At 37.7% G+C, this 27,144-nt stretch overlaps 1 protein-coding gene across 1 annotated transcript in view; it reads right to left on the reverse strand.

Moving 5' to 3' along the window:
- LOC145327973 (ubiquitin carboxyl-terminal hydrolase 2-like) overlaps positions 1-27,144 on the reverse strand; it is a 100,045-nt gene that overhangs the window by 5,188 nt on the left and 67,713 nt on the right. The window contains exons 15-23 of the mRNA XM_080171493.1: positions 24,607-24,675; positions 22,656-22,711; positions 15,500-15,597; positions 13,210-13,297; positions 12,424-12,506; positions 11,394-11,469; positions 10,213-10,319; positions 8,062-8,127; positions 244-296 (exon numbers count right to left, since the gene is read on the reverse strand). Of these exons, the coding sequence (XP_080027619.1) occupies positions 244-296; positions 8,062-8,127; positions 10,213-10,319; positions 11,394-11,469; positions 12,424-12,506; positions 13,210-13,297; positions 15,500-15,597; positions 22,656-22,711; positions 24,607-24,675 (696 nt within the window). The remainder of the gene's footprint in view (positions 1-243; positions 297-8,061; positions 8,128-10,212; positions 10,320-11,393; positions 11,470-12,423; positions 12,507-13,209; positions 13,298-15,499; positions 15,598-22,655; positions 22,712-24,606; positions 24,676-27,144) is intronic.

Consider the following 27,144-nt stretch of genomic DNA (forward strand, 5'->3'; position numbering starts at 1 on the left):
TTCCCATCCCTTATCCCTAGTTTGTATGTCTTTCTGTCTAACTGTCTATCTGCCTGTCTGTCTGTCCCATTGTATGTCTGTGTATCTGCCCTTATGTCTGTCGTTCTGTATTTTTATTTAATCTACCTATCTATCTGTCTGTCTGTCTGTCTGTCTGTTTGTCTGTCTATCTGGTTTATCTATCTTTCTTTCTGTCAGTCTGCTTGTCATTATATTTGACTATCTATCTATCTATTTATATACCTGAATGATTGGAAACTGCATAACAGGAGTAGGTGGTTCTTCCTTTGGAGTCACTACAAAAAAAATATTTTTTCATGGATCTAAAGGGATAAGACAATTGCCTATAAACTGTTGTACAATCATCTCCAATGATGTTACACAAAATTACCTCTTCTGAAGATTTAAATTAGTAGTCGAAACCTTTGACAACTTAAATAATCAACCAATCAAAATCCCCCAAAGTTGTTAGGTCATCGATTAAAACAACTTTGGGGTCTAGTGTAAAAAAAACAGCCCATTGTCCACTCTCTCTGGTATTTTTTATTATTAAAAATTGTTTTTTGTACATATTTTTTATTCAAATGGATAAAGATACAGATAGTAAGTTGAACAAAAAGCTTAAATAAGCTCTTTCCTGACTTAATACTTTGATTGGTTGTGTGGTATTCGGCAACCGTGAGCCATGTCTATGGCACCCCTGATCTGGGGTTCGGTGGAGGGTCAATGGCCCTCCCCCGAGTCCTGGGGAAGGGGTCTAGTGACCCCCTCCCTACGCTTAGAATTAATGATTGAATCTGTCATGTTTATTATGGTTAACTGTATTCTTAATTCTCCCCCACCCTTTCCAGGGATGGGGGAATCATTATTGCCCAAACTGACCATTGTATATGTATTATTTATGCTTTTATGTTATGATTATTTATTCCTATCCATGTAATTATTGTTTGTTGTATATAACTTCAGTATCTCTTAACCCTTCAATAAAGTGACAACTGAAAATAGATGTTGATCATTATCTAGTGAAAGCTAGAGAAGCGTAGCTTCTCTATAGTAAGGTGTCCACGTCTGTCACGCTGCCGTAATCTAATTGAACTCCGGTGTCTGCCATTTATCCTCGGCGGATACCACAACTTTGGTGACAGCTGTGTGAGATTACGGCGAACCACAAGTGTAGAGCAGACGCGCATCTGAGGCTAAGGTACTCCCAGCAGTGAATCTGGCAAAACTGACGCAAGCAACCTGAATTACCCACCCTGGACAGCAAAGTTTAACTCTGCATCCGGCAGTTGTGGAAGCGAGACAGCGAAATCTGACGAATAACCGCGAGCAGCGCCGATATCTAACGGAGAATTGAGCGCCAAAAGGGCTGAAACAGGCCTGCGGACCGGCTGAAACAAGCCAAATAAGTGTAAACGGCTGAAAATAGGCCAACTTTACTGCAAGGAATAGCAGGATCCGAACCAGTGGCGCTAGCAGGACGGGACATTCCCTGCCGCCATCAGCCGGATTTGGATCAGCGGCGCTAACAGGACGGGACATTCCCTGCCGCCGATAGGCTGAAACATGCCACATAGCTGCAAGCTGCGAGCTAACATACGAGTGTAGTGCACCAGAACAGAGAAAAACTACGTCAACCCCGAGTATCCTGAGAAGCTACAACGCAGCCACCCATCTAGAAAACAGATATTATATCACATTTGCAGGGATTACCACCCTAGTGTGATGGCCAAACAATAGATTTATGAGCAAAGCTTGGCAAACAAATTGTTGTGTTGTGATAAATCTAAGAATAGAACAGGCTTGGATTACTGTGTATTGTGATAACAGCTAAAAATAGAACAGAGTTGGTAAACAAATCTGTTATGCAATTGTGATAAGGACAAAAATAGAAGCTAGATGTAATATAATCAAAACAATCTCAAGCCCACAGCACAACAACAATACACCCCTTATTCCAAGGGAAGGGGAGGGGCCCCTCTCCATTGAAGGCAAATACAATCAGGGTGATATAATAGATAAGCCTAAGATTAAGAAGAAAAGGCTCTATTACACCAGCACACAGTTACCCCCCTCCCTCACAGGGGGAACGGACGGAGTTACCCCCGTCCCCTCACGCGCTTCCCCCTTCCTACCCACACTAGACTAAGTCCGTCTGTAGTGTGGAGCTAGCAATCGGATACACAGAGCGCCATTCACGGGTAGCGCAACAGAGTGCGGAAAATATCATAAATCCAACGGACGAAGCGGATCAATGAGAGAGCGAGTTGAGGGGTGAGAGCGCGTTTTCCCCGTGTGCGCGGATTTGACGGCGCGAACGCGCGTTACAAGGACAGGAGATTCCACGCACACCCACACACACACACACACACACACTCACACCAGAGCGGAGCTACTCCATAGCATTTAACAGGGGTATTTTTAGCAAATAAAGAATTGCAAGTTTCTTTCTTTCTAGCTCTAGTGTGATAAGGGAAAACCCAATCAGTTCCTGACAGCAGTTCAGACCCTCAACATCTATCTACCTCTACCAGCCTACCCTACAACCTCAACACCTAACTAGTGATAAGTACAGCTAAGTTATATCTTTGTAACTAAACGCCCAACCTAGTGATACAAACAGTGTTGGCTGTTAGGCTAGGAAGCCTCAAGTGACAAACCATTCAATTTTAGTACTGTATAACTTTGTGCCCGCCGTTTCACCGTTGACCCAATGGACCAGCATCAAGCCCCAGGAGGTGACCAAGCCCCAGGATGGCTCCAGGATGACCCTCAGCCGGCCCCAGCCGAGTACCGCAAGCTGATGCTGAGCAATCTGCCGGAGTTTAGAGGGCCGCCCAAGCAATCCTGGTCGGCACATATCCGCAGACTTGAGATGTCATGGGCGGCTTACCGCGTACCACCTCATGATTCCCTCAACCGCCGCAACGCCCTACTACTGTCACTGGTAGGGCAAGCGGCGGAAATGGCGTCCCATCTGTTTGGCGAGGCAGGCCAAGCCTTGACCTACGAACAGGTCAAGACCGAGTGTGAGTTGCTATTTCGCCCTGCTTTTGAATCCCAAACGCTTAAACAAGCGTTTAGGGATTACAAGCAACACTCGACAGAACCTATACAAGCGTACATATCAACTAAGTGCGCCTTGTATAGGGACGCCTACAACCATGAGGATCTTGAGTTGTTGGTGGACGAATTAAATCGTGGAATTCGTAACGCCAACGTAAAACGCCTCATGATGAACCATGAAATTACGAGTGTACCTGAGTACACTCGTAAGGCCATGTTCACCGTGACCATGGTTACTAAGCAGCTGAAGGAAGGTGTGTGCTTAGTGGACTCGACCGACGGGCTGACTGGATCTGCCTGCATCCAGTTGCCCCAATATGACGAGTCGGAGCCAATGGAGATTGGCTCCTTGGCTCCGGGTCTCCACCAGATGGGGAAGGTCGCTCCAGACGACAAGGTTCCAGGCCGCTGCTACCGCTGCCAGGGGAGAGGCCACCGAGCTCGAGACTGCCCAACGCCTGTGGAAGTTAGCCTAGAGGAGAGACGCACCCAGCCACGCCGTGACCGTTCTGCCAAGTGTGAGCGCTGCCACTATGACGGTCACACGGCGGCCGATTGTAGAGCCGACTGGGCCCAGGTAGCCAGCCGCAGGCGCACCGCCGACAAGGGTGCCCCTCCAGGGAAGCCCAGCAGAGTGGCCCATATGGAAGGGAGCGCGCCCCCAGCACCACCACAGCAAGCAGCCGCCCCCAGAGCTGCGGACCGAGCCGATGGGATGCCGCAGTTTGGGACTGTCCCAGCTAGGATCAACGTACTGGGCGGCGCGGCTGAACCCAACCGGGTTGGCCTAGGCTTCAGTCTTAACCATCTGGGGCCAGAGCTGATACAGCCCAACAACATAGCCGAGCCAGAGGTGCTGAGGCCCCAGCCTTTTAGCCTCAACCTGATGGAACCTGCCCGACTGAGCCTACCCAGCAAGAGTGGAGGGGCGCTGCCCAGCGTCCCTGAGACGGTGTATGGGGAGGCCCTGGCAGCCGCTGAACGAGAGAGGCAGGAGGTGCTAGCCAGCACCTCTGCATCGATGTATGGGACGCCACCCGGCGTCGCCACCTGGGATGATGGGGGGGTGCTATCCAGCGCCTCCCACCTGGTGCCTGGGGCGACAACCGTCGCCGCCACCGAGATACATGGATCCTGGAACGAGCCAGCCTCCAACCTGATGTCTGGGGCGACAACCGTCGCCGCCACCGAGAGACCTGAGTCCTGGAACGAGCCAGCGGTCCCAGAGGAAGGGGTGACACCCGTCACCCCCAGTCAGCCAGCGCCACCAGCCTGCAGGGAGAGCCCAGCTACATGCCAGCCAGCGCCACCAGCCTGCAGGGAGAGTCCAGCTACGTGCCATCCAGAGCCCCCTGCCAGCCAAGGGAACCCAGCTGCTCAACATCAGGATAAGTTGAATTTGTTAAATGTGTTGTATCCAAAATATTGTAAACACCCAGCCTTACCTGTGCCCCCTGCACCTGAGGCTGGGGAGATTGAAATTTGGGAAAATAAGGACTTGCCTGTGCCACATGCACCTGAGTTCCTAGGGCAGGGGAGGGCAGTGAGTAAGGGCGAGCCTGTGCCACATGCACTTCAGCCCCATGCCACTGGGCATGCCTTGGACAAGGGAAGGGAGCACTTAGGGCTAGGGGAGCCGACACCCAGGCAAGCGCCAGTCGCTTGCCAGTCTGTCATTGGGGAGGGTATCGGGGTGCCTCGGCCGCATACAGATAACGCTCAATGGAAATTTGTATCTAGCCAGGAGCAGCCCAGCCGTGTCCAGCCCCAAGAAGTAGCCGTGACCAGAGCTGAAGATCCCCAGCCGCGTGTACGAGGAAGATGGTTACCTGGAAGCCTCTCCCATTGGTGGATGGTCCTGTGGGGCCTCCTGCTGGCAGCCGTGTGGCCTACAACCAGCTACGTCCTGGTGGGGTGGGACTGTGCCAACCCCACCCATGTCACGTCCTACAATAAAGAAAAGATGTGTGACACGGAGCCCCTACACCAGGAGGTGCCCCTGGGCCATGAAGTACACGTCCTGCAGCAAGTCAAGGTGAGGGAAACCACTGGGTTCAGCTGTCAGCTCACCGTGTCCCAGTGGACATTCAGGTGTGGGGTATGGGGTCACCTCAAGGTGACCTCGGTCCCCACCCTCATGAGGCCAACCAAGATAGACCCAGAAGCGTGCCGAGACCTGGCCAGGAACCGAGTATACACGTTGCCAGGCAAGACCCAGCCACTGACGTTCCAGCTGAACCACCCCCTGTTCTTCACCATCGACATGGTGGGCGCCCTCGTCAACAGCCCCGAGGGGGTGGGTTGCGAGGGGGAGGACGTCCACTTTGAGGGCCAGCTATACCGCAACGAATTAGTGCTCCAGGAGCGGCGGCTGCTGGTCAAGGAGGAGACCTATGTGGTGGAGGATGGACGGGTGGAGTCCCAGTCTGACCACCTGACCCTAGAGTGTCCCCATTCTGAGCTGTCCTGCATCACTGGGGAAGCAACCTACGTGTGGGACCACCTGGGAAGAGATTGCCCCTTGAGGCTGATCCGCAGCCTCCAGCCCAGCCTGGTGATGGATGCCTATCTGGTTGACCATCAGGCCCAGTTTTTCATCAACATGACCAACCCCACCTCGATTGTGAACTGCGACTTCGAGGCCCATGCCACCAACCATCCAGCGTTGTTTGTGGCAGCTGACCCAGCCGCGGCTGCGCTGCCCAGAGTGTCGGCCAGGGATGTTGACGTTCCCCTTCAAGCACAGATCCATGCAGGTTATATTGGGTTTACCCTGGAAACGCGCATGAAAAGCACTGCAGCAGAAGAAGTAGCGGCCAACTGCTGGAAGCTCCAGCAACTAGATCCGGCCCACCCGGTGCGTGTCCAGGGGAGCACGTTCTCGGTACTGAGGGGAGACATCCTGCTGCAGCTGACCTGCCAAAGGCACAAGTATGTTGTCCGCGAACACAAGGAGTGTTGGGACAAAGTGCCAGTAGAGCCCACAGGTTTTGTAGACGCTGTGACACGGGTATACAGTGAGCACGCCACCAAGATTCCCTGCTCCTCCACCTACCCCCTGACTGTGCACGCGGAGGAAGGCTGGATAGAGTTAACCCCTGCTCCCAAGAAGAGGCCACCCCCGCTGGATACGCCTAAGCAGTTGTTGACAGAACCCTTAGATGACTTCAGTTCAGGTGGTTTGTATTCGCAGGCTGAGTTGAACGACTGGCAACAACTGCTGGCGTTCCCAGCATACAAGAGTGCCATGCTGACCGGCCTATCCTATGGCTCCTGCGTTCAGCAAGGCAGCTGTTCGGCCACAGGAGACCATGGGATAGTGTCCTACAACATTGACCGACTGGCGGAGGAAGGAGAGGCAGCCCTGGATGTCTGGGCAGGATTTAGACAAGCCATCCACGAGTGGGGAGATGGCGCAGCCATACTGTGCTTGCTGTTGTTGATCCTCAAACTGCTGGGGGACCTAACCATCATTTCTCTGGCAGCAGCACAGGGAGGAGTCCGGGCAGCCCTGAATGCGATATCACAAGTGTTCCTGTACCATCCGGCTTTATATAGGAAAGCGCTGGCTAGAGCCAGGCTTAACCATGCCAAGTCCCGGGACTTTTCAGTGGACTGGGATGCCATTCCCATCGGCAGGGAAGCAGCCGAGGAAATGGTGTCTATGAAATCAACTGACAGCGGGCATGACCGCCCAGGTAGGCCAGGACCGCCCTCTGGCAGACCCCGCGGCCCCTCAGGAGGACAGGCCGCTGCTCAGACAATCAACCTGGCAGCCAGTGCCCCAGCCGCTGCCAACAACAACCAGCAGGCCCCACTGCTGACCGTTCCAGCAACAACTGTGCCACCAGCAAACCTGATACCTGCCGGCGCTGACCAACGTATCCAACCCAAGTCAGCCTCTGCCTTCTATCCCACATTGGGAGCCCATCAACCCTAAGAAGATACTCACCACTAGGATTCCATTGAATCATTATCGTTTGTATATACTTTAGCCCTAAGGAGCGGGCCGAAGGCCTCAACCACTGTCGGAAGTCTGGTAGGGAAACCACCTCCCAGCCTTCCGAGGGGAGAGTTGTGGTATTCGGCAACCGTGAGCCATGTCTATGGCACCCCTGATCTGGGGTTCGGTGGAGGGTCAATGGCCCTCCCCCGAGTCCTGGGGAAGGGGTCTAGTGACCCCCTCCCTACGCTTAGAATTAATGATTGAATCTGTCATGTTTATTATGGTTAACTGTATTCTTAATTCTCCCCCACCCTTTCCAGGGATGGGGGAATCATTATTGCCCAAACTGACCATTGTATATGTATTATTTATGCTTTTATGTTATGATTATTTATTCCTATCCATGTAATTATTGTTTGTTGTATATAACTTCAGTATTTCTTAACCCTTCAATAAAGTGACAACTGAAAATAGATGTTGATCATTATCTAGTGAAAGCTAGAGAAGCGTAGCTTCTCTATAGTAAGGTGTCCACGTCTGTCACGCTGCCGTAATCTAATTGAACTCCGGTGTCTGCCATTTATCCTCGGCGGATACCACAGTTGGTTCAAACGAACAATGAACAATTTTTTTAAACAATTATTTTATATCTAAAGGAGGGTTAATTTTGTTTAACATTATTGATGTTGGTTATAACTTTATCGTCCAATGACTTTTTTGCCCTATCCCAGGTTCCCGCCAGTTTTACTTTCCTCAAAGATACAACCCAATGAACTAATTACATGTAGATTTAAGTGTAGAATAGTTATTTATCGTACAGTATTATAGACAGCTTTCAACGGATATCAAAATGAGGTTATTTTTTGTTAACTAAGAGGCCCAGGCTAAAAAAAGGTATTACTCTCATGATTTTTATTTTAATTTTCGTGGAAAATACTCTGTAATACAATCCTATGCAATACATGATTTTTTCAGTATGAAAGGGAACCGGTTCCAATCCGGCGGATATTAATCGGTTTGGAAGCCATAAGCTGGAAATATTTACATACCTGAATTTTGCCACGTCGAAGCCAGTGAGCGGGAAGTTGACAGTCGTACTTAACTTGGATCTGAACCTAAAATAGGTTATTTTAAAACTAGCAGCTATGCCCCTAAAAGCCTCTAAAGGTACAGTAGGTGAAAAAGGCTTGAATTCGACCCCCCAACCTAATTTTTATTTAGTTTAAAAAAGAAAAGTTGAAAAAATTAAGGAGGGCGATGATACTTACCCCTTAAATAGCTATAAACCTTCTCAGGATCTATGAGAAGCAGCCCTGCAAAGGAGAACCATATCAGTTCAGTGGTTTGCTAGATCCTTTGCTACAGACAAAAACACCCAACTACTTTATATTATAGGATTGATATTGAACATACGTGGATATATTGATTGGAGATAATATGACGTCAATTTAGGTTGCTAACATGTCCTCATTTATTGGTCAGTTCGTTCATCCAGTAGAAGAGGAAGAAATGGGCTGCGAGTATATATTACAGTACATGAAAATCTGGTGCAACATCCAAGTAATTATTTACCGATTAGTTTAAAGTTTTTATTTAAGAATTATTTCGCAAAAAATCTAAGTTGTAGCTTTACAATGTAGCTTCAATTATTTTAGGGGAGGTACCACCACCCTACTAAGATAAATCGCCCCTAGAAAAGAAATACCAAAAAAAAAATATTTTGAAGTGTATGATTTCTCGGACTTCCAAAAACTTTTCCTTTAAAACTACGATTTAAAGTTAGGTTGGTGGGGGGTCAACCCTCCCCCCCCCCCCCAACCTCAAGGGTCCCTAGAGGCCTCTAAAGGCGTAGCCTCTCGTTCATGTAATATAGGGATAGACTATTTGACATATTATAACTAATGTAATATGCGTTGTAAGGGATCTTAAGGTATAAGCCTATGGCCAATAGATTGATGTACATCCCCGATGATGATACACAAAATTACCCCTTCTGTAGATTAAACGTATTGGTTGAAACGTTTGATAACTCAACCTAATAAACCAACCAATCAAAATTTAGCTAAAAAAGTTGTAAAGCCAACAAAAAAAAACATTATTTATAAAACTTTGAGGACTATTGTAATAAACAGTCCATTGTCTCCTCTCTCTCTGGTCGTTACTCAATATCTTTTAATTCGTTTTAATGTACATAAAAATTGTTGAGCTTCCCCATTTTGGAAGTTGTCATCCTTGTTTATTCAATATTCAAATCATGAAAAGAAATATCTTTGTGAAATCAAGAAAATTTTTGTTACATGAATATTATATTGATTCCTCCATTGGATATATAAAACATGGACCTATAGACAGGGGAAAAATTGTCGTCCATTTATTGGTCAGTTTATTCATCCAGTAGAAAGGGAGCGACTAGGGTAAAGGGGGTAGATGGAGGGTATCTTTATTTCAGCCACCTGTATGTATTACTTTATTACAGTGCATGAAAATCTGGTGCAACCTCCAATTAATTATATATGAATTATACCTTTCTATTTCATGTTTTATAAGAGAATTTTTATACGTTTTATCAGATTTAAAAAAAATTATTTTATCTTAAAAATAATAAGATATGGTGGTGAGTGTTCGAGTTCAAGTCCTAATATCTTGACTCCAATTTTTCAGTCGCTGTACATTCACGCAACTTCCCTCTAGTTGTGCAAGAAAAGGACTAAATGAGTAGTTTTTATACTTCATTTTTTACCTCATTTTTTATTTTAGATTTTTAAATAAGTAAAAAATAATTTTTTTTTATGAGGGGGATAATTTTTTTCTAGGGGCGATTTCTCTTGGGATGGTGATGGATAGTTACAGATACTTTACAGAAAAGTTTTTCATAGGTCCAAGAATGATATATAGCTATTTCAGATGGTTTCGCCACCCTCCAAATAAGGAAATACTAACATACATCATATTACTTTAATTATAATAACTTCGCCCCTAGCCTCTAGGGGCTTTGCACCAAGACGTGATGGGAAGGGAGGTTGGTGGTGTCCTATCCATCCCCCCCTCAAAAATAGCTTAAAACCAATAGCTATACTCTCTGAAGAATAGAGCCCAATCGGTTCATTGGGTACCGAGATCTTCAGACGGACGGACGGACGGACAGACATCATTCTACTTTGTACTATAGAAATATCTTGCAGATAGGTGTCTGTATTTACCTTTCAGTGGGGGAGAATCTTTTCAGATGTATTACAAGTACACGGGGAAGTTTATACAGGGAGTAGAACTTGATACACCTTCGCCGAGTCTTACAGCGGGCACATGTCTAGACAGATAGATAGATAGATAGATAGATAGATAGATAGATAGATAGATAGATAGATATATATAGATAGATAGATAGAATGATAGATAGATAGATAGATAGATAGATAGATAGATAGATAGATAGATAGACAGATACATAGATACATAGATAGATAGATTGTAGGGAGTAGAATTTGATACATCTTCGCCTTGTCTTACAGCCGGCACAAGTCTAGATAGATATATAGATAGAAAGGTAGATAGATAGAAAGATAGTAGGGAGTAGAATTTGATACATCTTCGCCTTGTCTTACAGCGGGCACAAGTCTAGATAGATATATAGATAGATAGGTAGATAGATAGATAGATAGATAGATATGTAGGTAGGTGGATATACAGATAGATAGATAGTGGGGAGTAGAATCTGATACATCTTCGCCGAGTCTTACAGCGGGCACATGTCTGGATAGATAGATAGCCAGACAAATAGATAGATAGATAGTAGGAAGTAGAACTTGATACATCTTCGCCGAGTCTTACAGCGGGCACCAGCCTAGATAGATAGATAATTAGTAGGGAATAGAACTTGATACATCTTCGCCGAGTCGTACAGCGGGCACAAGTCTAGATAGATAGAACGATAGAGAGATAGATATATAGATGGATAGATATACAATTATAAGATTAAATACTATGATTGTACATCATCATATTTGTAGAAAACTGGATATAATACGAAGCTATACATGATTATTTAGTGTAGCTGAAAACCGGTTCTAATCCACCCGATATTAATCGGTTTTGAAACCATACTTAGAAATTAAGGATTACCAAACTATTTAAGAAAACTTAGTGCTATTATATGTATATTTTAAGCAATTAACTATTTTAGTGCTTAAAATTATATGGACATATATCTATTTGTCAATCTGTCTTTATGTTTTATCTATCTGCCTTCTGTATATCTATCTATCTAATGTTAATTATCTATCTATATAACTGTCTTTCTACATATCTGAGTGTCTTCTGTAAATTTTTTTTATGCCTTCTGTCTGTCTGTCGGTCATTATGTCTATCTATCTATATATCTTACCGGCATTTCATCACCATCAAGAACTTCTTCCTTAGTGAAAGCTTCTAGACAATCATTTAAGCTCATCTCACCAGACCTAAGGAAAATTTTAATTAAACTCAACCCTTTTATTGTATGACCCTTTTCTGGAAGTTATTATCAATGAGTTGTGCTTGTTTATTGGCCATGTCATTCCTTCTATTACTTTATTATTGGCATTAACCTGACATAGTAGCAGCAATCTTTACCTGGGAGGAAAAGTTAAGGAAAGATTCCAGAATGATTCAAAAGTTTTATTTTGGCCAAGGCATTCCTTCTCTTACTTTATTATTGTCATTAACCTGACATAGTAGCAGTTATCTTTACCTGGACGGTGTGGGCAAAGAGAGATCCCAGAATGGTTCAAAAGTTTTATTTTGACCAAATCATTCCTTCTATTACTTTGCTTGTGTCATTAACCTGATACAGTAGCAGTCATCTTTACCTGGAGGGTATAGGCAAAGAAAGATCCCAGAATTTCTCAATTGGCATTCTTTCTAGTATTTTATTATTGTCATTAACCTGACATAGTATCAGCAATCTTTACCTGGGAGGAATAGTTAAAGAAAGATTCCAGAATGATTCAAAAGTTTTATTTTGTCCAAGGCATTCCTTCTATTACTTTATTATTGTCATTAACCTGACATAGTAGCAGTAATCTTTACCTGGGAGGGTACAGGCAAATAAAGATCCAAGGCTCAGTAGTTTGTTTCATGAAACATATGTCATAAAAGTACACGTGTCTTAAAAACATTTGTCATAAAGGTACATTTGTCATAAAGGTATGTTTGTCATAAAGGTATGTTTGTCATAAAGGTACATTTGTCATAAAGGAACGTTTGTCATAAAGGTACATTTGTCATAAAGGTACGTTTGTCATAAAGGTACACTTGTCATAAAGGTACGTTTGTCATAAATTACTGGTACCTAAAGTTTAATACTGGTACCCAAAGTTTTATACCTGGACCCAAAGTTTTATACTGGTACCTAAAGTTTTCTACTGGTTCTTTACCTGGAGGGTATAGGCAAAGAAAGGTCCCAGAATGGTTCAAAAGTAACACTCTCATAATCACAGGTACTACAACGCAGGGTTGACTAAAATAATAGATAGATAGATAGTTACATAGATAGATAGATAGATAGATAGATAGATAGATAGATAGATAGATAGATAGATAGATAGATAGATAGATAGATAGATAGATAGATAGACAGACAGACAGACAGACAGACAGATAGATAGATAGATACACAGGTACTACAACGCAGAGTTGACTGAAATAATAATATTATTACAATCAGGGATGTTAAGGGATAAGACAATGGTAAATAAATCAAGTGATGTACATCCCCCCAATGATTAAAAACTAAATTGCCCCTTCTAGTTATTAAATTAATTTATTGATATCGTTGTAGGTTTACTTAAGGTAGATATTCAGATAGACAGTTAGACAGATTGTTAAACACATCATTGGCTTAAAAACTTCGGAGACTTTTTTAAGTTGACCGACAAACATATCAACTATATATCTATCTATCTAACTATCTACCTTAAGTTGACCGACAAAGATATAAACTAGCTTGCTATCTATCCAATTATCTATCTATCTATCTACATTAAGTTGACCAACAAAGATATCAACTAGATTGCTATCTATCTAACTATCTATATTGTAGATATCTACCTTTAAGTTAACCGACAAAGATATCAACTAGCTTGCTATCTATCTCACTATCTATCTTAAGTTGACCAACAAAGGTATCAACTATCTATCTTACTATCTATCTAATTATCTACCTTAAGTTGACCGACAAAGATATCAACTAGCTTGCTATCATCACGTCGGAGATATCGCTTCCACGCCTCCATGGCTTGCTCATGAACACTACAAAACAAAAAAGATTACAATTAATTAAGTCCAATGAATAGAAATAGAAGAATAGAAGCATATTCTGAACCCTTTTTTCGTCAAATCTAAGAAGGAACATTTCTAGCAGACAAAAGTATTGTTTACTTTCGACTCAAGCTGATGTGGATTCTTATGAAATTATAGACTCGCTACTCGATAGTGAGCCAAATTATTTTTGTGAAAAATCATCCAAAAGCACATTAAAAATCTACAAAAATTAAAAGAATCATATGTTAATAACCCTTTTAAGATTTTATTAAATTTTTGTAAATTTTTTTATTCGATTTTGGAGGATTTTTCACAAAAATAATTTTGCCTCACCAGCGAGTGCTCAGCCAAACTTTTTTTAAAGAATCCACCTCGTTACTAAGCTTTCAAATTTAAACGAAATTTTTGGGCAATTAATTCTGATTCCGCAAAGCTTTCTACTAAGAAAATATACTGTTTACAGCTGACTTTTATCTAAGTGTTAAAAAGAAAAAAAACATGCATTCGTAACAAGATGTGTACAAAATTTCAACCAATGAAATTAAATGTATGTACCGATGCGATTCTCCTATTGGCTCAATCAGACATTCCGTCTCTTTCTTAGTACCTTTATTGTCCAATATTACATCCCTTTTTTAATTTCTAATATATTTTAAAATCTAACTTGTCTAGAAGAAAGTAAAAAAATTGGATCAAGTGCAATTTTTGCGCGGTAAAATGTTCCTGATAACAATTATCTACGAAAAATCTATGCAATTTAAAGGTTGCTGTAAAACGGCATAAAAAGGCCTATAAATAATCTGGAATAGCCAGAATTCGACATCCAACTTTCAATTGTAGTTTTAAGAAGAAAATTTCCAGCACCTCCAATAATGGTATAAACCGTCCTGTAACATATGAATAGCTACAAGGTAAAGAAGAACCATTTCGGTTCAATGGTTAGGAAAATTCTTTGGCACAGACTCACATCCTGTTACTTTTATATAGGGATGAAAAAAATGCATTAAATCATTATTTTGAGTAAGATAATTTTTTTCTCAATTTGCGATGAAATTTAATTTTACACAGCTTTAAACCAGGAATTTAAAGGCATAAGCCAATGGCCGTTAAATTGATGTACATCCCCAAAAATGATACACAAAATTATACCTTCTCTAGATTACAATTATTGGTTGAAACGTTTGGACACTCAACTTAGTAAACTTATTAAAAAACAATAAAAGTCCTAAAAGTTGTTAAGGCATCAAGTAAGAAAAAGTTAATATAAAACTTTGGGGACTAGTGTAAAAAACAGCCCAATGTCCCCTCTGTCCCTGGTTTAAAACCCCTAACTACCTAAAAAGAAATGTCTAATCCTACAAAAATCTTGGATAAACCCTCTTAAGCTGGAAATGCTTTCTTAATTCACAATTTTTCGAGGTTAATGCCATGGAGGGAGGGAAGAGATATCAGACTGTTATTTATATTAGTAACCAAAATTTTTTTTTATAAATACTTTGGGTACTTGAAATCTTGAATAATTGGCTCCAACTGGCAAAATGTGTCTAAACTTTGCCAACGACAATCTATTCTACATAAAAAGAGGTCAGTTTGTTTATCATCACTGGAGATGTATATCAACTTATCATCAATTGTCTTATCCCTTAATATCCCTGCTTATTCTACTGACACGACTTTCTAGGTTTAAATTTAAAAAAAACTCATTTCATAAGAATAATTTTATCGCATCGTATTATAAAAAGCTTTCCGCGGAAATTGAAAAAAAAATTATAAATAAAAACCACTCTTTAAATTATAAAATTTATCATCAAAAATGTATAGATTGCATTAAATACATGTCTGTCTGTCTATCTATTCATCTATCTGTCTGTTTATCTATCTATCTATCAAACCTGATACTAGAATCAATTTCTATATGTATGGGCTGGGGTTTCACAGTGACTCTATTCACAGTTCTGTCTGTCCGTTTCTCTGTCTATCTGTCTGTCTGTCTGTCTATATATCTATCTATCTATCTATCTATCTATCTATCTATCTATCTATCTATCTATCTATCTATCTATCTATCTATCTATCTATCTATCTATCTATCTATCTATCTATCTATCTATCTATCTATCTATCTATCTATCTATCTATCTATCTATCTATCTATCTATCTAGTTATCTATCTATCTATCTATATCAAACCTGATATTAGAATCAATTTCAGTATGTATGGGCTGGGGTTTCACAGTAACTCTATTCACGTCCTCATGGAGGCCTTCTAGTAGGTAGCGCAACAACTCCTAAAAATATAAAATTCAATAATTTTGTAATCTTGCTAACCACTGCACCGGACCGATTTGGTTCTCCTTTACAGTGAAACTTCATATAATAGAACTATCAAAGTTAAATGTCAAATATCTAGTGAGTATATCTATCTATCTATAACAGTGAGTATATATATCTATCTATATCAGTGCAGTTGGTATATCTATCTATCTATAACAGTGGGTATATCTATCTATCTATAACAGTGGGTATATCTATCTATCTATAACAGTGGGTATATCTATCTATCTATAACAGTGAGTATATCTATCTATCTATAATAGTGGGTATATCTATCTATCTATAATAGTGGATATCTCTATCTATCTATAATATTGGGTATATCTATCTATCTATAATAGTGCGTATATATATATCTATAATAGTGGGTATATATATATATCTATAATAGTGAGTATATCTATCTATCTATAATAGTGGGTATATCAATCTATCTATAATAGTGGGTATATCTATCTATCTATAATATTGGGTATATCTATCTATCTGTTATATTGGGTATATCTATCTATTTATAACATTAGGTATATCTATCTATTTATAACATTGGGTATATCTATCTATCTATAACAGTGAATATATCTATCTATACACTGGATATATCTATCTATCTATTAAAGTAGGCCTGTATATCCATTTATAAAAGTAGGTCGACTTTTTGAGTTGATATTGAATTTATGCTATCAAAAAGAATATCATAGACAAAAGAAATTGAAGTGTCCATATAAAACAACATAGCAGTTGAAAAAGGAAAAAAAAACTAGTGATCTAAAGAGATAATACAATAAACGATAAATTGATGTACATCCCTAATGATAATACACAAAATTACCCCTTCTGTTGATTACAATTAGCGGTTGAAGTTTGTACTACACTCAACTTAATTAACCAACCAATTAAAATTCTATACAAGTTCCCAAATTTGTGAAGCCAACGAATAATAAGAACTTTGGGGACTATTATTATAAACAGACAAATGCTTCCCATCTCTGGAAACAAGTTTTTTTTAATGGCTATTAGCTTTGTGCTGTGACATGACTTATGTTCGTGGAATACCAAAGATGTTGAAATTGTAACCAAATACCTAAAATCTATCCTTAATAGAAATAAAAAAAGGAAAAAATCCAACCTTTTGTTTTGTTTAATGTTTGGTCTGAAGCATACTAAAGACGTTAAAAGTGTAATCCAAAACTTAAATTCTATCTTAAAATCTTAAAAACAACTGTTTTTTATTTTGTTTATAGCTAATGACTGTGGTATAACAAAGATGTTGATATTGTTTTCCAATTCCTAAAATCTATCCCCTAAGAACTCTGAAAAAAGCTAATATAACTAGTTTAAATCAAAATATATGTTCTTATTTTATCAGAGTCAGACTTAGATAAGACTTACTTTAAAGAAAGAACACCTAGAATAGAATGTAAAACTAACAAGGATGACAACATCCATAAAGTCGAAGCTCAACAAATTAGACAAATAAATTACGTTTGCTAATATAAAACATTCAATATTCAATATTAATTAAAACAAGCTAAAGACACTCCTTTAAGTAATTTTTGAATAGTACAACAAAGATTTTATCTTGGAAACAGCGTATAGTGTCCAATACAAAATGACGTCACACAATACAAATGACCAATGATAGGTCAGTATACAATAAACCAGTGGTTAATTAGATTGTATACTGGCCTGTAATTGGTCATTTGTATTGTGTGACGTCATTTTTTATTGGACACCATATGTTGTTTCCAAGATAAACTCTTTATTTTACTCTACAAGATTACTTAAAGGAGTGTCTGGCCTTCTGTTCATAATTATAGAGTTACTACGCTTTCTAAATTGTACCACACTGTTACAGAAATCACTATGCAATGTTTGGAAATTATGGGACATTTCTACAGACGGACTTACGGACGGATCGACTCTATTTATAGAGTAGCTTTGCTACAAAAGAAAAATGAAAAGAAAAAATGAAAGTGTCTCGAGATGTCTGAGACAATTTTGAAAACATAATTTTACCAGGGAGGGAGGGGACATGGGGTGTTTAATAAACTAGTCCCCAAAAGTTTTTAATAACGTTTTATTATTCATTGGCTTAACAACTTTGGGGACTTTTAATGAATTTTGATTTATTGATTCATTAAGTTGAGTGTTCAAATGTTTTAACCAATAACTGTAATTTATCATCATTGGGGATATACTTCAATTTATAGGCCATTGTCTTATCCCTTTAGATCCCTGTAATTTTACGCAAAACACTTCAATCCTTATAATAAAGTAACATGATGTTTGTGTGTTTGCGTGTTTGTGTGTTTGTATGTTTGTACCGAAGGATCTCGCTAACCGCTGAACTGATCGGGTTCTCCTTAACAGGGTAGCTTCTCATAGGTCCCGGCTAGGTTTATAACTATTTTCTTGAGGGGTGGGACACCCCCTCCCCAAAAAATGAAAAATCCCCCCCCAAATTTTTATTTTTTTATTTTTTTTAATTAAAATTAAAAATGAGGGGGGGGGGGGCACGGAACCTCCCCCCCCAACAAAAAAAAAATTTTGGCCACCCCCAATTTTTTTTTTAAATTTTTCTTTTAAATCTAAAATAAGAAATTAAATTATTAAATTCGAATCTCTCCTCCTCAAGTGCCCCTAGAGGCCTCTAGGGGGCGTATCCGCTAGTAACAATATAAAAGAAGGACAAAAACAAGGATGATAACATCCATAAGTTGCAGCAAAGCATAATAAAATCATAGAATAGACAAACGTACATAGTGTGTTATTCAGCACATGTTCAGTTGTCATAACAAAGAAAACTGAGGACTAGAGACGTGAATAGAGTAACTGTTAAACTCCAGTCTTACATACAGAAATTTATTCTTATGTCAGGTTTGAGATAGATAGAAAAAAAGGGCATATACCATAGGAATCGTCACATATTTAAATTTCTCCATAAGGACCGAATGACTGACGGACAGACAAAGTGAATTATAGAGTAGCTATGCTAATAAAAATAGGACATTTTCTTATCAAACTTTAGACTGTATTTTATATTACAGAAAGTTTTCCTCAGATAATGCATAAAACATTAAACTTATCTTTAGGTAAAGTACTAAATCGAAAATTTTTTAGTTCATTAGATCATTTGGCTAAAATGTCTTGTGTCTTTAAGTCATTTGTCTTTTAATCTGAAGAGCTTATTTTGTGAAGGACTTTAAGATAGACGGACAGACAATTCAAAATTATATAGTAGAAATTCTGCTACGCTATTTGCAATACTCGATTGAGAGAATCGGGACAAAGTGTCACAAAAATCAGCCATGTGACGTCATAAAAATGAGGCAGATGAGAGGAGAAGTGGGAAAGTAAACCTCTAAAAAAGAGACAAATATTCGTCACATGGCTGATTTTTGAGATACTTTGTTCCGCTACGCCTGCGAAACTAACAAATTATTAGCAATAAAGAAAGCTGGGTAATAATATGAAATTAGACCAAACTTACAGGGTTCTAAAGGGATAAGACATTGGCCGTTAATTTGATGTAAATCCCCAATGATGTTACAAAATTACCCCTTTATAGAGTAGAAATAGTAATTAAAACGTTTGTAAACTCAACAGCATGAACCAACCAATCAAATTCACTTTAGTTACCAAAGTTGTTAAAACAACAAATAAAAAAAACGTTAAAAAGAATTTGGGACTAGTGTAATAAACAGCCCAATGTCCTCTCCCTCTCTTGAAATAATATGAAATTAGGCCAAAATTTTATTACACCCCATTAAAACGAGGCTAATTCAGGAAGGGAGGGAGGGTATATTGGACTGTTAATTACACTAGTCCCAAAAGTTTTATTATAACATTTTCTTATTCGTTGGCTTAACTTTGGGGGCCTTTATTGAATTTTATCGGTTTGTTTATTAAGTTAAGTGTATAAACGTTTCAACCACAAATGGTAATATATAAGGAGGTAATATTGTGTATCATCAGTTTATCGGCCATTGTCTTATCTCATTAGATCCCTGAGGCTAATAAATAATTTACTAGGGTAGAAACTTATATCCTATGAAATGAAGTAGTAGTCTTTTTATCTGTACCTTAAGATTGAGATACACATGTTACCGGGATGGTTATAGGTTATTTATGTTCTTTTTTTTGTAGTTTCTTTTCATACCCTCATGGCTCTTTACCCCTGGCAAAAATCAGTGCATGCAACTTATTTCAGTCCCTAAATTTTATTATTACGTAGTCTTACTCGCTGGCTTAAAAACTGTGGGACTTTATTTTATTTTAATTGGGTAGTTCAATAAGTTGAATGACCAACTGTTTTAACCACCAATTTTAATCTACAGAAGGAATAATTTATGAATCATCATTGCGGATAAACATCATTTTATTGGCCATTGTCTTATCCCTTTAGATCCCTGGATTTCATTACTACAATAATTGGGTATAGTCCTTTCCACGACATCCCTCCATAAGGAGCGATTCTTCGTATTTTTAAAATGACTTTTTATAGGTTATTTTAGGTTAGGTTATATTGTGTTAGGTGATTGCCCCACAGGGTTAGGTAATTAGCCCCGCAGGGTTAGAGCCCCCCGCAGGGGCTAGAAATAGGAGAAAAGCTACTGTGAATAAAAACGAAGAATCGCTCCTTATGGAGGGATGTCGTGGAAAGGACTATACCCCAATAATTAGTTTCAATTCAATAGTAGTTTGAACACAACAAAGCATTTGACAACTAAAGATTTTATGACATAGGCAACCCAGGGATCTAAAGGATAAGACAATGGCAGATAAATTAATGTATATTCCCAATGATGATAAACAATTACCCCTTGTGCACATTAAAATTAGTGGTTGAAACGTTTATACACTCAACTTAATAAATCAATTACACCAAATTCACCTAAAAACCTACTTGTTCGTTAATTAAAAGTATTCTGCATTTTCATAATTGCTTTTAAAAAATCATCTCAGAGTTTAAAAAATGCTCACTGTTTAATTGTTAATGTTCGTTTGTCCAACTTTCTATTTTTTAGCTATGCATTGATGGTTGTTATCACCCTTGTTTATAAACTCAATCATTTGCTTGGTTTTAATATTTACAGTTTTGAATCTTAGTTTGTCAAAGATTTTTCAATTGAGCTTTAAAGTGGACAGTCCTTTTTTTCTATTAATTTTTTCTTGTACTTTAATGAAATTAGGTAATGTACTGTCTTTTTTTTTATCTTGACACTTGTACTTGTACTTTAATAAGGGTAAATATTGTACCGTCTTTTTATTATCTTGACACTTGTACTTGAGTTTAATAATAGTAAATATTGTACTGTCCTTTTATTATCTTGACACTTGTACTTGCACTTTAATAAGAGTAAATATTGTGCTGTCCTTTTTTATCTTGACACTTGTACTTGAGTTTAATAAAAGTAAATATTGAACTGTCCTTTTATTATCTTGACACTTGTACTCTAGTTTAATAAGAGTAAATATTGTACTGTCCTTTTATTAAATTGACACTTGTACTTGAGTTTAATTAGTGTAAATATTGTACTGTCCTTTTATTATCTTGACACTTGTACTTGAGTTTAATTAGTGTAAATATTGTACTGTCCTTTTATTATCTTGACACTTGTACTTGAGTTTATTAAGAGTAAATATTGTACCATCCTTTTATTATCTTGACACTTGTACTTGTACTTTAATAAAAGTAAATATTGTACTGTCCTTTTATTATCTTGACACTTGTACTTGAGTTTAATAAGAGTAAATATTGTACTGCCCTTTTATTATCTTGACACTTGTACTTGAGTTTAATAAGAGTAAATATTGTACTGTCCTTTTATTATCTTGACACTTGTACTTGAGTTTAATAAGAGTAAATATTGTACTGTCCTTTTATTATCTTGACACTTGTACTCTAGTTTAATAAGAGTAAATATTGTACTGTCCTTTTATTATCTTGACACTTGTACTTGAGTTTAATAAGAGTAAATATTGTATTGTCCTTTTATTATCTTGACACTTGTACTTGAGTTTAATAAGGGTAAACAACGTAGTACAAAGGTTTCTAAAGAGAGGATGTTCTAACTTAATGGCATATTTTTTTGATAATAGCTCTTACAATATAAAATTCAGCTAAAATAGGCTTCTATTGAAGATAGACAACAATTTTTTGTGAATATCCTCATTAACAATGACTTGGTCGGTCGATCTGTAATAACCAAAAATCGTTAAAGTTAAAATGTATTAGTTTATTAAAGATTGCTGAATTTAGATTTATTTAAAGGTAGTTTATATATTCTTATGTATTTGGTGATTCCTGTAATGGGAATGTACGATTTAGAAAATTTACTTACGATTTTGTTTATACATTTATATTCTGATTATTCAGTTCTGACACTCTACAAGTGTTAATGTTCGTTTGTCCTACCATTTCAGTGCTTCGCTTTTATGGAGTTTTTCAACAAATTTACTTACTATTTTGTTTATACATTTATATTCTGATTATTCAGTTCTGACACTCTACAATTGTTAATGTTCGTTTGTCCTACCGTTTTAGAGCTTCGCTTGTTGAAACTAGAATTGTTTGAAAGCAATTTTGTTGTTTTTCAAGAAAACTTTTTGAAAGGAGAGAGGAAAAGTTTTATCTGCAACAAACTTAAAGATTTACAAAACTGCGTCATTTTATGGCCTTATTATCTATCTATTAATCTAGCTACCTATCTATCTATATTATCTATCTTTCTAAATATTAATCTATATCATTATCTAGTAGGAGGAGAAAGTCACTCAAAAAACAGCCAGGTGACGCCATAAAAATGAGGGAGCTGAGAGGAGAAGTGGGAAAGAAAAACCCCTAAAAAAGAGATGGATAATTCCTCATATTCATGACGTCACGTGGCTGATTTTTGAGTCACTTTATCCCCCTTCATTATTAATATTAACTAATATGTTTATCTTTCTGCCTATCTAATTTCATAAAAATTTGTTATCCAAAAGATATGATTATCTATCTTACTACCTGGCTATCTTCTTGATTATATCCAGAAAATCTTGGTGCAAATCGTTGGATGGCTCCTAGAAAATACAAATAAAATCAACTAGGTACGTGTACAGATACTTATAAAAGGGGGATGTCATTAGGGATCCAAATGGATAAGACAATGGCCGATAAATTGATGTACATTCCAAATAATGATACACGTTGAAACGTTTGAACACTCAACAAAATTCAATCAAAATTCAACAAAAGTCACCAACGTTGTTAAGCCAACGGATGAGAAAACATTGGTAAAAAGCTTTGAGGACTAGTTTAATAAACAGCCTAATGTTTATTACACTAGTCCCTAAGTTTTACAATAACGTTTTCTTATTCGTTGACTTTACCTCTTTTGAGACTTTTATTGATTTTATTGGTTGGATTGCTAAGTTCAGTGTCTAAACGTTTCAACCATAAATTGTAATCTACAGAAGGGGTTATTCTGCTAATGTACATAAATTTATTGGCCATTGTCTTATCCCTTTAGATCCCTGATTATATGCAAACGTCATTTATGACTCATTTAAAAATTTGCACAATTTATCTAAAACGAATTAAAAGGTTTCTTAAAATAAATGGAATAGAGAAAAATATTCGAAAAAAATAATCTTAACAGGAAAGACCTATAAATAGCTTCACCTGAAAGGAGAACCACATTGGTTAAGCAGTTAGCAAGATACTTTGCAACAAAAAAGACAAAAACTAACAGAAAGAAATCTTTTACTTTAATATAGGATTGAATAAATTTTTGTTTTTTCAATTATGTTTTCGCGCATATTAGCGGATGTCAGAAAAATAGCCTAAAACCACCAAAATACATTTATAAAGATTCCCTGAAATGTACATTCTTACCAGTAGTTTCCGAGATCTTCAGCTTCAGACAAAAACACCTTACTTCTTTATATTATAGAATATATTTTTATAAAATGTTTATATTAAAATCTTGTGACACGTTTATTATATTCGTTTACGTAAATTAAAATGCATAAGATTTAACATTAAAATTAGATTTCTTCTAGTATGGCTTCGAAACCGATTAATATCCGCTAGATTAGAACCGGTTCCCAGCCATAATAAAATAAAAACGTTTATAACATCGTATTACAGACTATTTTCAAAGAATTTTAAAATAAAAATCATAATCTCGGGGCTTACAAAACTGGTTTTAATTATATAATTTAATTTTCCGCGGAAAGCTGTCTATAATACGATAATAATAACTTTTCTACGGCTTGTTTAATATATAAGATAGAATAACAGTAGATTTTAAGCTTTATAAGTCTGCTATTGTTTTGTCATTTCATTGTAATTTGTGATTTTAGAAACATTATTAGTTATGAGACAATTCATTTTATATTCACTAGAGCCTCTAGGGGTTCTTGAAGCGGTGGGTGTTAAATTCGACTCTTTCTAAACTTCGGGGGGACTTTTACTGAATTTGATTGGTTGGTTCATTAAGTTGAGCATCCAAACTTTTCAACCCCTAATTGTGTATCATTATAGGAGATGTACATCAATTTATCGGCTATTGTCTTATCCCTTTAGATCTCTGATAAGATTTAATATTAAAATTTTGTTTTCTATGGCTTGTTTATATAAGATATTAATCTGTTATTGTTTTGTCATACCATTGTAATTTATGATTTTAGAAACATTATTAGTTATAAAACATTCTATTATATCATTCACTAGAGCCTCTAGGGGTTCTTGAAGCGGTGGGTGTTAAATTCGACTCCCTCTACTTTTTAAAAACTTCGGGGGGGGGGGACTGAATTTGATTTGTTGGTTCATTAAGTTGAGCATCCAAACTTTTCAACCCCTAATTGTGTATCATTATTGGAGATGTACATCAATTTATCGGCCATTGGCTTATCCCTTTTGATCCCTGCACAATGATACTCAAGGATAAGTCAATGGAAGATGAATTTCTTACCTTTTAAACTTGAAGGATCGACTATTCTTGCGTTTGGCTTCCAAAGATTCTTGACAACAGTTGCAAAAGCTGAAAACAAAATAATAAATAATTGTTATTTCTCCCATCGTATTATAAACGGCTTTCCGCGGATATAGAATGTACAATTATAAGATTAAAACTAGTTTTTTAGCCCCGTGGTGCCGGAGGCAAGGGCTAAAAAACTGGTTTCAATCTTATGATTGTACATTTTTATATTCCTAGAAAGCTAGATATAATGCTAGACATAGTTTTTTCATATGGATGAGAACCGGTTCCTATCCACCGGATTCGAATGAATACGAGAAATAATATTCTATTATATGAAGTAGTAAGGTTTTTTTCTGAAGCGAAAAATCTCACTTACTGAACTGATATTGATGTGTATTTTTGGTAAGCCTCACATAGGTCCCGTGTTGGTTTTAGGCTACTCCATTTTCAAATATAAGTGTTGAAACGGTTTTAAGCTATTTTTCTCGCCTCTAGATGCTGGGGGCAATAGTAATATTGACCTTCCCCCTAGAGGGGTTTAGTGAATGAACCTATAAATATGGATGTATAACTATTATTAGACAACATAGATCCAGTGTCGGAGATCTTTTTTCGTCTGCTAGCAAATTGCTTTCTGCTCTTTTGTAGCGGAATGGGGACATACAGTTATTTAACCCCTTCCCCCTCTTTTGCTTTACTCTAATGTTTAGTGATAGGTAAAGCACCAAATACAGTTTAAAACCTTTTTTTAACCAGGGAGGGAGTGGGCATTGGGCTGTTTATTACACTATTCCCAAGAGTCTTATACTAACGTTTTATTATTCGTTGGCTTAAAAACCTTGGAGACTTTTATTAAATTATGATTGGTTTGTTTACTTAGTTGATTGACCAAATGTTTCAACCACTAATTGTACTTTACAGATGAGATAATTTTGTGTATCTTCATTGGGGATGTACATCAATTTATCGGCCATTGTCTTATCCCTTTTAATTCCAGTTTCTCAACCCTAGGCTACTTTATTAAAGGCTGCAAATCTATAGGACATTTCTTTTATGCCCAAATTAACGATCAATGCCGTCCTTTAGGAACGTAATGGCCCTAATTACAGAAAATATTTGCTTTTTCCAATTGTACGTATTTCATAACCTTTATATTGTGTATATCAAACAGTAGGAATTAAATTTTAAAACAAACATTTTAGATTTTATTCATGAAAATTTGTATTATCTAATCCATTGATTCTTATATGGACAACGCAGGTATAGGCCCCACAGGGTATGTTCCCCCTGTAGGGGTTAAACATATGACCCCCCTCCCTTAATTTTAAATCTATTACAAAAATACTACAGATTCATATATAATTTCAACAGCTAATTCCAATACATCTATCTATCTACAATATATATATAACGAAGGGAGGGGGGGGGGGTATTGGATTGTAAATTACACTGGTATCCAAAGTCTTTAACCACGTTATCTTATTAGTTAGTTCACAAACTTCAGTGGTTATAAACTATTATAATCCAAACTTTACAACAAATAATTTTAATCTACAGAAGGAATAATATAGTTCATCAATTTATCGGCCATTGTCTTATCCCTTTTAAGACCCCTTTGTATATAACGCAGGGATCTAAAGGGATAAGATAATGGCTAATTAATTGATGAACATCCCCAATGTTCATATATAGAATTACCCCTTCTATAAATTACAATTAGTGGTTAAAACGTTTGGACACTCAACTTAATAAACGAACCAGTCAAAATTCAATAAAGTGTAAGTTGTTAAGCCAACGAATAAGAAAGCGTTATTATAAAACTTTGGTAACAAGTGTTATAAACAGCCCAATGTCCCCTCCCTTCCTGAAATAAGGTGTATCAATTTCAGTTTATTAAATCAATATTGCTTAGCCGACACATTTCCATAAATTCATAATTCTCTTCTTTTTTGTATTTCAAAAGAAAAGTTATATGGAAATCTTTAAAAAAGATAATTAGTTTAAAAAGAAGCTATTAGTATGTAGGGACAGAAAAATAGCCAAAATCCTTACTAAGGATTACATATAAAATTTAAAACTTCCAAAACCATCCCGTGCAATTAGAGTAAAACTCTAGAGGGGGAAGGGGTTAAATAACTGTATGTCCCTATCCCAAGGACCTTAAAAGTCAACCAAAAGTGTCGGGAATATTAACACAGCCAAGCAGCAGAAAACAATTTGCTAGCAGACGAAAAGGGAGGCAGGTATCCATGAATTCTTGGATCTTGTCATCCTTGTTTAAAGCGAAGCTTTTCTATAATTAGGGTCGGTCTGTTCGTACGTCCGTAAAGGATATCCTTTTTCGTTATTTAGGCATGTTAGAATTGTCCTATCGATTTCAAACTTTGTATGATAATTCTTGTAGAAGTTAGATAGTACTTAGAAAGCGAAGCAACTCTATAATTGTTGTCATAATGTCCGTACATTCATTTTAAACATGCTGATTTTTTAATTTGTTAACATCAAATTTTTGTATGTTACAATTATCCG

The sequence above is a fragment of the Acartia tonsa genome, chromosome 9, assembly GCF_053477335.1.
Source record: "Acartia tonsa isolate MP-2025a chromosome 9, ASM5347733v1, whole genome shotgun sequence".
In the NCBI taxonomy this organism is placed as follows: Eukaryota; Metazoa; Arthropoda; class Copepoda; order Calanoida; family Acartiidae; genus Acartia; species Acartia tonsa.